The following is a 14,458-nucleotide window of genomic DNA, read 5'->3' as shown; positions in this document are numbered from 1 at the left end:
GATGTGGCAAAGTACACATGGAATGACAAGTGTTAATTTCACACCTAAATTAAATGTGTGTGCACCAAACTCAGTTGTTATGAGGTGTTTGGCCTGAGGACGGAATGCTTTATGCCACACCGATGGGTCTATACAATAAACTGTCAGTATTGATATAGCTTACACTTCAGCAGGGCATTTCTCAGGGCACTCCAATCTGTTTCCTTTTTGAATGTGGGTGGGGATGCCAACGGGACTCACACCCTGTAGTACAATTAAAGTAGTCACATGCAGTAAACACACGCGTTGTGTGTGCTACAGTTTAACGAATTAATTCTACACATTCCAATCTCCACATGTATACACAGATTAGCTTAAACTTACTTTGTATGGGCCTGCACCATAAGAGAAAATCTCCCAAAGAACCACTCCAAAAGACCACACTGTGAAAAAAGAGAAGAGTGATCTATGTCGTACTAACATGCACTTCCATACAGTACTTATAAGTTTTTGGACACGAATGGTTATCATTCTTCGGATTCAGCTAGGAGGACAATGATTGGAATTGAATGTTAGCACAGCTAGCACATGCACATGCATGTGCCGTCATAAAAATAATTATAGTCCTAAACTTCCACAACAATTAACACACGTACCATCACTATATGTGCTGAACTTCCTGTAGAACAGTGACTCAATGGCCATCCACTTGACAGGCAACAGACTGGCCTCACTGACATGGTAGTATGTGTCCTCCTGAGCCAGAGCTCGGGACAGGCCAAAGTCCGCTATCTTGCAGTGGTTGTCCTCGCCAACAAGAATGTTCCTAGGATGCAGCAGATACAGTGATGGAGACACAATGGCACACATGTATGTTATATGACACAAGTGCACATTCTATTGAGAGGACCTTCACCTATAAAATTTTTAATTATGTAAACTTGCTAACTAGTAGCACGCTGTCTCTGGTTTATACCGGTACCTTGCAGCTAGATCCCTGTGAATGAAGAATTTGGCAGCCAAGTACTCCATACCTCCTGCAATCTATATTATAAGAGGGCAAAAACAATATCTCATTTTCAACATCTTACGCCTTATTGCAAGTATTACCTGCTCAGCAATGTGTAGTTGCTTGGGAACTCCAAACTGAGCTCTCTGGTTATCACAAGCATGTATTGAAAGCTTCTTCTTCATACTGGGAGGAACAAGGGTTACGACAGTAACCAGCTGCTACACACAGGACATTTTACAAGATGCCTCGATTTTAGCACATTTGGGTACTGTCTGACATTTATGATGGTCGCAAGTGCAGGGTACCATTTATGGCGCTTTAAAGCGTCAATAGGAGGGAAAGGGTTATAACTGCCATTAGACACTAGTTGATAAGATCTACATGGGAAGTACATGGGAAAAGTGCCTCAAAGCAGGTATACTATGGGACTTAGTATACCTGCAAATTTACTTAGTATACCTTATATTCTGTTATCAAGTGATTGTATTGTAGTCAAACGATTTGCACATGCACACTAGTATCTAGACACTGTTTTGTTGGTGTCCATGTGATTTAGAAGCCCTCAGCCACTTTAGCACCCTCACTACGCTCGGGATACTAAATCAATGCCTTTGGGCTTCTAAATCCCATGGACACCTCCAAAACAGTGTCTAACTATTATATAGTAATTGAATACATATGCTAGTCAGTTTTTGAGCTCCGTTGCCATTTAGCAATTGGCAATTTACCATCGACAATGCAAATGCAAAGCTTCCCTACCTTTTAAGATAGTTCTTCAAGTCTCCATTGACCATGAATGGAATAATCACGAGGACTGGCTCACTCTTGGTCACCACCTTGAGTAGCCCCAACACATTGGAATGGTCAAAAGCAGCCAACATCTGAGCCTCACTCAGAAAATCCTTTCGTGTACTGTCTGTAGCACCCTCTGGAGAGAATTAGAAGAGAAAAGCAACATTAATTTTGAATTTGGTGTTACAATTTTCCTTCCAGCTTGCAAGCATGCATGCACTATAGGATGGTTTTCTGGCTCAGTGAACAAGTGCGTATATATAATTATATACATGCACACATTTACCTTTCAACATTTTCACGGCCACTACACTTTCTGCTTTGCCGAGTAAAACATTTTTCATTTTGGCCTGAGAGACTTTTCCAAACTGTCCTTTACCCAGGTCCGATTGGATTATAATGGCCGACCTATCCACTTCATACGTAGACAGTATGTCAGTCTTGTTAATATCCTGTATAATTATGTACATGTGTTGTGAGGATGCACTGTATGATGTTTACTGTCCATGGCCATTTAAACTGAATATCACCATTTATTATTGTGTACTGTATAATATTATAAGTCATTATAACCATGTTTTAAAATATACATCACACTCCAAAATCTTCACAAAAGACAGAGTTCTCCCAATAACTGCCAGTTTTAATTTTTGCCCTAAACCTAGCTACCTTAACTCATGTAGATGGGGACAAATTACAGTTTAGAAGACCTTTACTCACTGCATAGTAAATCTTTCCCATTTCCATGTAGAGTTCCTCATTATTATAATCATCAGGAGTAGCTTCTCTCTTGGGCAGAAACTCCTCATATCTATGGAGGGCAACACACACTTGGAGGAATGAAACTTTTATGCAATCCACGTAAAAAAGCATTTATGACACCAGAAGCTGATGTAGGTTACATTAATCGTTCATTTTTGGTCTCATAACCATACACAGATGTAGCATGCTATACTCATGACTGTGTTCGTGGTCTCTTATGAACAAGTAGTGAGCTAGAGCATTCAGGACTACACGGTAACCTACTCACGGTAAAGGTGTAGCATGTTTTACTGTTTCCCTGGCCTTGAGCATCTGCATTTCGTTCACTTCAGCGTACATGCTGGCATCGGTAGCAGTGGTTTGGTTAGTGTAGCGTATAGGGACAAGAGGAGCGAGGGAACTAGATGACATCATTGATCCTGGGGAGAGGGGTAATTAAGTGTGGTAACATAGGAAATTATACTGCAATGCTCACACACAGGCTCATATTATTTGTGAAAGATTCAAGTTACAATCTACCTCGTTACGTTCGGGTCTATACTAGAAATCACATGTCTCATGTCACTTTTCACTCACTTTCCAATTTAGTTGCAGTAACTCCTTCCATTTCACACTCGAAATTCATATTTTTGGTAGCAAAGCTAGTATTGCTGCATGAGAGGAAAAATAATACATGTGACTATAATGCACACAATATGGGTTTAGATTTGACATGGTACTAAAAAGTCACTTCCCATTACATTACCATGGTTACAATCTCAGTGAGAACCACAATAATGTAGTGTAGTTGTATGATGTAATCTGTAAAATGGCAGTGCAAACAGGTAAGACTTTACAATCACACTTTATTAACACTTATAATAATTTGTCAGTGTTAGGGAAAGTCCCTTCGGAAGAGTTGGGTGTGGTTCTTCCTCATGAACACATCCTGGTAGACTACACTACAGGACTTGATACCACCACATCCTTTCTCAATGGCCGTGACGTTGCAGGGCTACCTGTTACTATGGAGAATCTGGGGTTCACAAGACGATTCATGTATGTACGCAACAATCAGACGATCGTTGTTACTAGTTATAGCCAAACCACAACAAGATTATAAAAACCTTAAGCCTCAATTAAGAGTGTTATTAAATACATTCACACTGTGGTCAGCTGTGTACTGAGTATACCGTACTTATTCGATTTAAGGCGACACTTTTAAATAATTACGGAGCCAGAGGTCACCACTTTTGGAAGTTGAAAAATTATGTTGAGGTCCTTGTGTCGCATATTTAGAGGGTCGTCTCTAATTGGAGGTTACTCTACTAGCCTCGATGACAGGCCGCTTAAAATACCTTGTTTCTCACCTTCTAGCAGTCTGTATTCGAGGCTATAGTTTGACCTCTATTTAGGACACGACATAAAACATTATTGTCAATGCAGCAGTCGCTACTTTTAGAGGTAAGAAAATTACCTAAGCTCGAGGGTGTCGCATGTTTGGAGAGTTGTCTTAAATCAAATAAGTACGGTAGCCCTCATAATCTTTTGATTGTATTACTTCAATTGTGTAATTAGCAGAACCATTAACAGAGGCTATAGTATTAAACATTCTATGTGTATACCTACATGTATACTTTACTTTATAACTATAATATACATGTAGGTACAGTGTGCGTGAGAATGTGGTTCTTGATGAGATCGAAAAAGCAGAGACAGAAGTGGGGCTATACAAGACGTCTGGTGGGGGCTGTATCTGTGAAATGTCTGTGGTGGGTATGAGAAGAAAGGAGCACTCTTTCGACGACTTAGCACGCATCTCCAAGGCAACGGGTGTACATATTGTATCGACAACAGGATTCTATAGCGAGTCGTTCCTCTCAGCTGAGATTAAAACAATGTCCGTCCAATCAATGGCAGAGTTGATGAAAACAGAGGTTGCGATAGGGAGTGGACCGATGGGATTGAAGTGCGGGGTCATGTACATTGCATGCTCAGATCCCCTTAAAGAAACAGAGAAGAAAGCTCTGGAGGCAGCTGCCATCACACACAAGGAAACAGGTATTATTACACTGCATGGGTAGGTTTTTTGCACGCTTATACAGACTATAATTATACGTAAATTTATTAAGTAAAACTTGTCACCTGACTTTTTTACAATTTAAAGATGCAATGCGAAAAATCCTAAAAATGCATAAGGAACTATAATTATAATTATATTAAGTCACGGTGTGTGTTATTTGTATGTGCACATATATAGGTGTGGCAATACAGGTAGCTCCAGGGCGAACCACAGACCTCCCATTCCGAATCCTGGACCGCCTCTATTCCTATGGAGTGCATGGCCAGGCTATCAGTATGTCTCATGTGGATCGGGCATTCTCAGACTGTGAAACTAACCTCAAACTAATGAGTGACCTGTGTCACCGTGGTTGCTACATTAACCACTCCCTTTTTGGAAAAGAATGCTCACACTATCCATGTAATGAAGATTTCGACTTCCCTAGCGATGCTCAGCGTATTGCCCGGATCAAGGCTCTTGTCGACAGGGGATGTTTGGATCATCTGCTTGTGTCACATGATATTGTCTGTCGGAATGAGTGGGCATGTTATGGTGGTTACGGTTATGGTCACATGTTAGACCACATAGCCCCAAAGTTTCTGAACAGAGGTTTCCAGAGAGCTACTGTGGACAGGATTATGAGAGAGAACCCTCAAAGATGGCTAACCTGCTCTGAATTTAGATGAAACTGAACCTCAACTGTACATTGAGTATAATAATATTGAATTACTATGGTGTGTACATACTTCGTTAAACTGATTATGCATGCATGGTGCAACTTTTTTGCTTATCGTTGCTATGTGCTCTATTTCTGATAGAGCACTTGGCAACGTGCTCTATTAAATGCTTTAGGCTATGTACATATAATTATTGTATTGTCATTTACAAGTAGATGCACATGTAATATTGTATTTTTGGTTGTGTAGCTAGATGCACAGTATATATACAGTTCGTACAATGGAAGAGGGAAGCTCTATAGTTTTTCTTTTGGTTTTGTTCGAGAATAGTAGGAGCCGCTTGTTTCTTGGGCAGTGTGCTGTGCTTGTTTACTGCAAGGCTGCATGCATGGGGGAAGAGCTGGATGTAGGGAAGTGCTGGGATTCTAGCTTTGGCTTCTTCCTTTCGCTTTGTTTGAGAGTAATATAGGAGCCGCTCGTTTGCTGCAAAATCTAGCTTGAGTTTCTTCCTTTTGCTTTGTTCGAGAGTAGTAGGAGCCGCGCTCCTTTCTTGGGCAGTGTATTTACGGCAAGGCTGCATGGGGGAGGAGCTGGATGTAGGGAAGTGCTGGGATTCTAGCTTTGGCTTCTTCCTTTCGCTTTGTTCGAGAGTAGTATAAGAGATGCTCATATGCTGGGCTTGTGCTGCAAATTCTAGCTTGAGTTTATTCCTTTCGCTTTGTTCGAGAGTAGTACGAGTCAGTCTATGGCATACCAAAGGCTTGTTTGCTGCAAAAGCGGGGATGAGCTGGATGTTTCCGTTTTGTGGGTGGCGCTAGGACTATAACTTACTGTGAGTAGACTTGAATAGAGACACAGATTTAGTAGAGCCACGAGATGCCAACTTTTCAAATATTAATTTTCAAAAGAAATGATGCAGTTGCTATAGGTTGACTGTTGCTAACTAGTGCATTTTCTAGTAGCCAAGGTTTTGGGATCTAAATGGGTTAGATGATGTGCGTGTAGAGCTAGCCAACGTGCAAGTTCAAGCTTCTTAGCTTCGCTTTTATATGACAACGAAGATTTAACATCGAAACGTGCCCTATTACTTGCTGAGTGAAGGCTATCCATGCTGTAAACGCAGTGCTATGGCATTCAGATAAGCAAACTCAGATATCAGACTTAGCTATACCCGTGGCTGCCCACATGCGCCTCGGGTAATAATGATGATCTGCTTTAAATTATTGTACTTACAATAATTACATAACTGTGAGAGGTTGAGACAGGGCAGGATGATGATTGATTGTGCTGCAAATAAAATCCTTGGCGTTTGGAATATAGAAGAACATGCAGTCAACTTAACGTGAAAAGCTGAAGGTGAACAGACATATTTTATACTGCAGACACCAATCAAAGGGATCCAAAGAGGACTAGCAAAGGCTTGTGATTGACCTTGCTCTTGATTTAGAGCCACCAATACTGAGACATTCGTGTAGTTGGAAAGAGCACATGCACCGATGAAGAGGAGCATATTCACAGCAGTAATGCAGTGAAAGGTGCCCAATGTGTATCTATAATATAATTATAGTGTTCATATTTTCCGAGGTTCACGACTAGTGTAATAGTAAATGACAAACTCTCTAACAGCAAAATAATGTGTACATTAGGCTGAAACTGTTCACAGACAGCAGCATATAATGAAAGCAGTTTTTACAATAACTAACAAAATATAATGGCTACATGCATTTGTAACTAAGGACCATGATCAATCAGCATAATTATGGTTCACATGATGTATGCATGAACCCCCCTCCTCCACAAACAGTGGGCAGTGATGTTTGATATAATTTGATGGCATGCATGATGTCGTTGCCATAGAACCTGCATTTTATCGGCGTATAATTATGTGACGAAAATTTCCGAGCTACCGTAGTAGTGCTAGAAATAAATGCGAGCATAAAATATTTTTATTTATTTTTTGCTGCGGTTACATGCTCCTTATATAGCTTAATCTCAATAGGTACAATGTGCGTGAGATACATAATTATGCCAAAGCATAAAACAACCATAATTATATAGATCATGGTGGTCACAGTATTAACTTCACGAAGGGTAGGTATATATATATAGTGCTATAGGAACAGAGACATGTTAAATAGTTAATACAATATCATGATTTTTGTTGAAATTTTTGATGACTGAAAGGTTATATTCTATATACACATAATTATACACGCCATAAATTAAGGTATACTGACTATGCATAAGGTCCACTAGGAAAACTAAAAACATGCAGACTGCGCATAATTATTCAGAAACTATTCATGCAGTGTCTTTGTAAGAGCAGGCTAAATCTTGTGTTACAATACATTTGCAACACAAGGATTTAAAGACTAGCATTTTCCAGGTGTCTCTGACTTGGGTGTATAGATAGAGTAGAACAAGTGGAAATGACAGACCATGAAAAATATCGAGTGTACCAAACTCTAAGCTAGAAATGACATTAGACCAGCTCCCGTAAAAAAACATCACATCCGAATTATTTAAGATAGTAGTTGATATTAAGGTGACAACATAGGCAAGCAAGCTGTTGCAAACTAGAAGAATGGCCATCAATACAGGCAGTAAAATCATTCGTCGATTCAGCGCAATCTCACCCTTGTTACTGGATTGAAGTATGAAGCTCTTCTTGAATATCCGAAATGTCCATATTGAAGCTACTATTGTGATAATAAAAGCAGGTGCTAAGGTGATGGCTGAAAAACAAGTCACAATGAGCATAGTTGTAGTAAATCCAGCTGAAACTGTACTACAGGGGGTGTAACAACCAATTTGTGAATCAGTGGTCAAAACATTTCCAACAATATATGCAAGTGTCCAAAATGCAGAAACAAGGACTGACACTACCAAGCAAATGATGGTCTGTTTGTAGTTGTTTGGCAGTATTCCTTTTACTAAGCACAACTGTGAAAGGCTGAGACAGGTCACAATGATGATTGAATATGCTGTAAAAAAAACTCTTGATGCTTGGAATAGAATAATAGTCAACTTAGCACAAAGACAGTAGCGAAAAGCTGAAGGTGAGATGACACACAGGCCTACACATATAATCAGTTTGTCGATACAGACACAAATCAAAAGGGATCCAAAGAGGACCAGCAAGGGCTTGTACTTGACCTTGCTCTTGATTAGAGCCACCAATACTGAGATATTCATGAGTAGTGTAGTTGGAAGAAGCACACCAATGAAGAGGAGCACATTAACAGCAGTCAGTGGTGCCCAATGAGGGAACTCCACAGTATCATTTAGAAAAGTTGCGTTCATTTGAGAGGTTCACGATTAGACAAATTCTATACAGTACATCACACTACTGAAACAGTTTCTAGAGAACGTATAGCTTTTATCAGCACATTCAGCTATATTATTATACTGAAACTGTTTCACGATAAGGCAGCGTTTACAATAGCTAGTGCACTGTACCCAATATGGGCATGCATATTTGTAAGAGCCACCCACGTTTATATAAAACATTCGTTCTAGTATAGATAAGAGTAAGAGTGTATAAACTATTGTATAGTAAATGCAGAACCTCAGTTGCCAATTAAGCTCAGGTCATGCATCACTAAATATTGAGTACAGTACATCATGATGAATGATTATTTTAGCTGCACACTTAATTCCCAGTTTATATACCTAACCACACTTTTAAATCGAACAACAGCTAGTGACGCATGCATGCTGTTACCATCAATTCAACATTGTTGACTGTTACGGTCAGTTTCTAACAAATGCCAACAATTAACAACACCATTATCCATTAACTTGATGATCTCTCATGTTTTGAAGAGTAATGCTTGTCATACAGAATGATATACTTGTCGTACAGAAAGATACTTGTTTTAAAATTGCTATCATGGCATTTATAGTTTCACAAAAATCACTATAAGATATTCATGAGTAAATAGTTTACCGTAACCCATGCTCTCCCCCATGTACTCTCCTCCATGCTTCCTCATGCATGCACTCTTCCTCGATGTTCCTGGCAATAAATTACCTAAATATTTTACATACAACCAACAAATTTACAAAGGTCTAACAGAAAGTAGCTAATATTGACCAATAGCGCCAGGTCATTTACTGACATTCCTTAGTGTATAAAGCATCTATAAAGCATTCTATATATACTGTGGTAAAAGCAACGCGGGTGTTGATGTCTCGGTGGAGGTGACAAAGCTACATAGCACAAAGCTATTAGGAAAATTTTTTGCATTTATGTAAGTAATAAAATTTGCTGTGTGCAGGCAGAATCACGGAGAAACTCGAAGAGTGGGTAATGATCGACCATGATTGTTGTTAAAAACGATCAATGCCAAAAATGAAAGGATGGCTGCATCAGCAGAGCCTTGCAGCTCTCTTCTCACTCTTGCAGCTTACCAATAGCTGGCGTTCTAGTGCAGAGCTAACTACTAAGTAGAGGACAATATTTTCTACGCACTCTTCTGAAAGGTTGCAATGGCATTCTCCAAGTAAACAAACAAGGCATAACTCGAGAACAAAGCATTATTTTGCAAATCCAAAATTAAAATGAAAACATGACTATAGAAGCCTAGAGAAACTCTTACTTGCACTTCATATCCTTGAGCATGCAGCTGTAACAGTCTACACAGACACACAAACACACTACCGTATATATACCTCGCACTGAGGCATATAATTATGCAATTATAAAGGCCATGCACGCATGTATTCGAAAACAAAACATTACAGACAGACAATTCGAGCCTGGAAACAAATTATACTTATAGTAGACTCGCGTTAATCCGGTCACCCTTGTGACAGTGCAGTTTGGTCGCAATAGCGATGTGGCTGCATTTCAGAAAATAGCCGCGGCTAAATAGCGGTCCTGCCTCAAATCTAATAACTAACATTTTGCAGTTCTGTCTCGAGGATAATGCATTATATTTAAGTGTATCCCGGCAATTTTCATCTGTCAAACCAAACTCAAATATCATATATCCTACTATAATAAACGTACATTAAAAATCCAGTTTGGGGAAGCCAGAAAGAACGGATCAGTATACGGAATACCGAGTGGCTGCATTTTCAGAGCGAGTTTTGTGCAGAAATTATTAAAGCTAGCAATGTGTGCCAAACGAAACAATTTGGTATATTGAGGTGATCGTAATTCAGAGAGCCGGATTAGCGAGAGTCTATACTGTATGACTAAGAAAGCATCGTGTACGATGTGTATATTCCCAATTCAATAGATAAGTGTGTACCCAACAAATTTGCCACATCTTTCTTTGACGCGCCATTCATTCTACTAATTTTGTGTGACAGTATACAGGCGTGACAATACAGACAGCTCCAAGACGAATCACCTCTCTTTCCGAATCATAGACTTCTTCTACTCCCGCAGAGTACGTGCGTGGTCAGGCCATCAGAATGTACTTGTTATAGATTATACATGTATGCACACAACTGTTGGAATACACTGACTGCAGAGGTATATTCTGATATATATACATGTACCAATTTCTGATCAATGATTTAAATCAGAAAATGTTGACTACATGTACAACGGACTATAATTCAGTGTCATTTTGAGGGCCTAAATCTTGAGTACGTTTGCAGTAGAGTCTCCCGAGTATCATACAATGTCTATATAAAATTGTTGTACTAATGGCAGAGGCATGGATTTGGGAAAGTCATAATTATGAACACGGTATAACTATACGTATACTATAAGAGTTCAATAATTATAATTTTGCTTGCTTTCTTAAACTAATAAAAAGCTTGCAATACACCTTGAAATCTATGCGGTTATATACTTCTACCAATGAAATCCTTTAGTGCATGGTGACGTAAATGTGATATAAGTATATACATCAATGAACTACAGATAGGCTATAATTATCAATATTCAAACACATAATGATTTCTAAGTGATTGACTATACACAAAACTAAATGTACAATTAATGGGCTGGGCTATTCAGTGTTATTTGAGTGTTATTTTGAGTGTTATTTTGAGAGCCTAAAGCTTGTGTACATTTGCAACACAATAATTTACATACTAGCCTCTTCCAGGTGCTTCTGACTTGGGTGTAGAGATAGAGAAGAACAAGTGGAAATGATAGCCCATTAAAAATATCGAACAAACCGTACTCCAAGCTAGCAATGATATTAGCCCAGTTCCCGTAAAAATACACCACATCCGAGTTACTTAAAATAGCAGTTGATGTTATGGTGACAATATAGGCAAGAAAACTATTGCAAACTAGAAGAATAGCCATCAGTATAGGCAGTAAAATCATCCGTCGGTTCAGTGCAATCTCATTCTTGGTATTGGATTGAAGTATGAAGCTCTTCTTAAATATCCGAAATGTCCATATTGAAGCTACTATGGTAATAATAAAAGCAGGTGCGAAGGTGATGGCTGAAAAATAAATCACAGCCACCATAGTTGCACTGAGTCCAACTGGAACTGTGCAGAGAGTGTAACAACCAAATGGTAATTTGCTCAAGACATTTCTGACAATATATACAAGAGTCCAAAATGCAGAGACAAAAACCGATATCACTAAGCAAATGACAGTCTGCTTGTAACTGTTTGACAGTTTTCCTTTCACTAACCACAACTGTGAGAGGCTGAGACAGGTCACAATGATGATTGGATATACTGTAAAGAAAATCCTTGGAGCTTGGAATAGAACAACAGTCAATTTAACGCAACGACAGTAGCGAAAAGCTGAGGGTGAAATGACACACTGGCCTACACATATAATCACTTTATCTATACAGACACCAATCAAAAGGGATCCAAAAAGGACCAGCAACGGCTTGTACTTAACCTTGCTCTTGATTAGAGCCACCAAAACAGAGATATTCATGAGAAGTGTAGTTGGAAGAAGCACACCAATGAAGATGATCACATTGACAACAGTCAGTGATGCCCAATGAGGTAACTCCACAGTATCATTTAGAGAAGTTGCATTCATAATAATTTGTCAGAGGTTCACGATAGTGCAAGAGCATTAATTACCAAATTCTATAACAGCACATTAAGCTACTGAAACTGTTTCTAGAGAGGGCACCTTTTACAATAGCTATATATTGCACTGTATAATAGCCAAATATGGCTATGCATACTTCATAAGGGCCACCCACGGTTTATATAAAACATTCTTCTCTTATTCTACAATAGCTATATACACATGTTTATTGTGAGTTTATAACAAATGGCTGGTTTAATCCATATTAGGCCATAAACATGTATGTACAATGAAAGAATTGTATATACCCAGACTGCACTGAGAGTGAGAGAGGGTGAGGCTGCTTCCTTGCAACTGACTAAAAAAATCTGAGATCTGTGCTCCAGAATTCCATGTTGCAGCAGCATGCACATTATGACAGTTGCAAACATTGCGCAAGGACCTGCAGACCTGTTTTGTGCAGAAATTATTAAAGCTAGCAATGTGTGCCAAACGAAACAATTCGAGGTGATCGTAATTCAGAGAGCCGGATTAGCGAGAGTTTATACAGTATGACTAAGAAAGCATCGTGTACGATGTGTATATTCCCAATTCAATAGATAAGTGTGTACCCAACAAATTTGCCACATCTTTCTTTGACGCGCCATTCATTCTACTAATTTTGTGTGACAGTATACAGGCGTGACAATACAGACAGCTCCAAGACGAATCACCTCTCTTTCCGAATCATAGACTTCTTCTACTCCCGCAAAGTACGTGCATGGTCACGCCATCAGAATGTACTTTTTATAGATTATACATGTATGCACACAACTGTTGGAATACACTGACTGCAGAGGTATATTCTGATATATATACATGTACCAATTTCTGATCAATGACTTAAATCAGAAAATGTTGACTACATGTACAACGGACTATAATTCAGTGTCATTTTGAGGGCCTAAATCTTGAGTACGTTTGCAGTAGAGTCTCCCGAGTATCATACAATGTCTATATAAAATTGTTGTACTAATGGCAGAGGCATGGATTTGGGAAAGTCATAATTATGAACAAGGTATAACTATACGTATACTATAAGAGTTCAATAATTATAATTTTGCTTGCTTTCTTAAACTAATAAAAAGCTTGCAATACACCTTGAAATCTATGCGGTTATATACCGTATAGCGGGTAATTTTCGTGGGGCAAAACATTCGTGATTTTCGTGGTTGGAGGTCTGACCACGAATATTTTACCCACAAATGAAGCGACCTTGCCTACCTTTACCTACAATCCAAGCAGCAACCACGAAAATATTTCCCACGAAATGTCTCAATATTGCTGAACCACGAATATTTTGTCCCCCGAAAATTACCCGCTATATACGGTACTTCTACCAATGAAATCATTTAGTGCATGGTGACGCAAATGTGATATAAGTATAATTATGCATCAATGAACTACAGTTAGGCTATAATTATCAATATTCAAACACATAATGATTTCTAAGTGCTTGACTATACACAAAACTAAATGTACAATTAACGGGCTGGGCTATTCAGTGTTATTTGAGTGTTATTTTGAGTGTTATTTTAAGAGCCTAAAGCTTGTGTACATTTGCAACACAATAATTTACATACTAGCCTCTTCCAGGTGTCTCTGACGTGGGTGTAGAGATAGAGAAGAACAAGTGGAAATGATAGCCCGTTAAATATATCGAACAAACCATACTCCAAGCTAGCAATGATATTAGACCAGTTCCCGTAAAAATACACCACATCCGAGTTCTTTAAAATAGTAGTTGATGTTATGGTGACAATATAGGCAAGCAAACTATTGCAAACTAGAAGAATAGCCATCAGTATAGGCAGTAAAATCATCCGTCGATTCAGTGCAATCTCATTCTTGGTATTGGATCGAACTATGAAGCTCTTCTTAAATATCTGAAATGTCCATATTGAAGCTACTATGGTAATAATAAAAGCAGGTGCGAAGGTGATGGCTGAAAAAGAAATCACAGCCACCATAGTTGCACTGAATCCAACTGGAACTGTGCAGAGAGTGTAACAACCAAATGGTAATTTGCTCAAGACATTCCCGACAATAAATACAAGAGTCCAAAATGCAGAGACAAAAACCGATATCACCAAGCAAATGAGAGGCTGCTTGTAGTTGTTTGACAGTTTTCCTTTCACTAACCACAACTGTGAGAGGCTGAGACAGGTCACAATGATGATTGG

General features: G+C 38.9%; 2 protein-coding genes across 5 annotated transcripts in view; one reads left to right on the top strand and one right to left on the bottom strand.

Moving 5' to 3' along the window:
* The window catches only part of LOC135345679 (uncharacterized), an 81,151-nt gene that overhangs the window by 436 nt on the left and 66,257 nt on the right, over positions 1-14,458 (bottom strand). For 2 of the 3 annotated variants that reach the window (XM_064543102.1, XM_064543104.1), the window contains 10 exons: positions 3,122-3,195; positions 2,814-2,964; positions 2,504-2,594; positions 2,070-2,235; positions 1,751-1,919; positions 1,090-1,174; positions 962-1,023; positions 636-805; positions 364-422; positions 164-243 (listed from right to left, as the gene is read on the bottom strand). In XM_064543102.1, the coding sequence (XP_064399172.1) occupies positions 164-243; positions 364-422; positions 636-805; positions 962-1,023; positions 1,090-1,174; positions 1,751-1,919; positions 2,070-2,235; positions 2,504-2,594; positions 2,814-2,964; positions 3,122-3,195 (1,107 nt within the window). Of the gene's footprint in view, positions 1-163; positions 244-363; positions 423-635; positions 806-961; positions 1,024-1,089; positions 1,175-1,750; positions 1,920-2,069; positions 2,236-2,503; positions 2,595-2,813; positions 2,965-3,121; positions 3,196-5,579; positions 12,687-14,458 lie in introns of those variants that run through there. The other variant, XM_064543103.1, reaches the window with a different exon arrangement.
* LOC135345694 (phosphotriesterase-related protein-like) lies at positions 2,964-5,297 on the top strand. 2 transcript variants are annotated; one of them, XM_064543130.1, is made up of 4 exons: positions 2,964-3,369; positions 3,418-3,583; positions 4,191-4,585; positions 4,785-5,296. In XM_064543130.1, exons 1-4 carry the CDS (start codon positions 3,354-3,356, stop codon positions 5,270-5,272), a joined length of 1,065 nt encoding a protein of 354 aa, XP_064399200.1. In that variant the 5' UTR covers positions 2,964-3,353; the 3' UTR covers positions 5,273-5,296. The 2 variants fall into 2 exon arrangements, with proteins under 2 accessions (XP_064399200.1, XP_064399199.1); XM_064543129.1 differs by having other exon boundaries at positions 2,964-3,583; positions 4,785-5,297.

The sequence above is a fragment of the Halichondria panicea genome, chromosome 12 (assembly GCF_963675165.1).
Source record: "Halichondria panicea chromosome 12, odHalPani1.1, whole genome shotgun sequence".
NCBI classification, from domain to species: domain Eukaryota; kingdom Metazoa; phylum Porifera; class Demospongiae; order Suberitida; family Halichondriidae; genus Halichondria; species Halichondria panicea.
Note: the sequence above shows the minus strand (reverse complement) of the source record. Positions and strands in the feature narration are given on the sequence as shown.

Coding starts and splice junctions, on each gene's coding strand:
- LOC135345694 (XM_064543129.1), top strand. CDS start 3,354: ATGGCAGTGCAAACAGGTAAGACTTTACAATCACACTTTATTAACACT. Junction 3,584..4,190: donor GGGTTCACAAGACGATTCAT/GTATGTACGCAA, acceptor ATATACATGTAG/GTACAGTGTGCGTGAGAATG. Junction 4,586..4,784: donor CATCACACACAAGGAAACAG/GTATTATTACAC, acceptor GCACATATATAG/GTGTGGCAATACAGGTAGCT.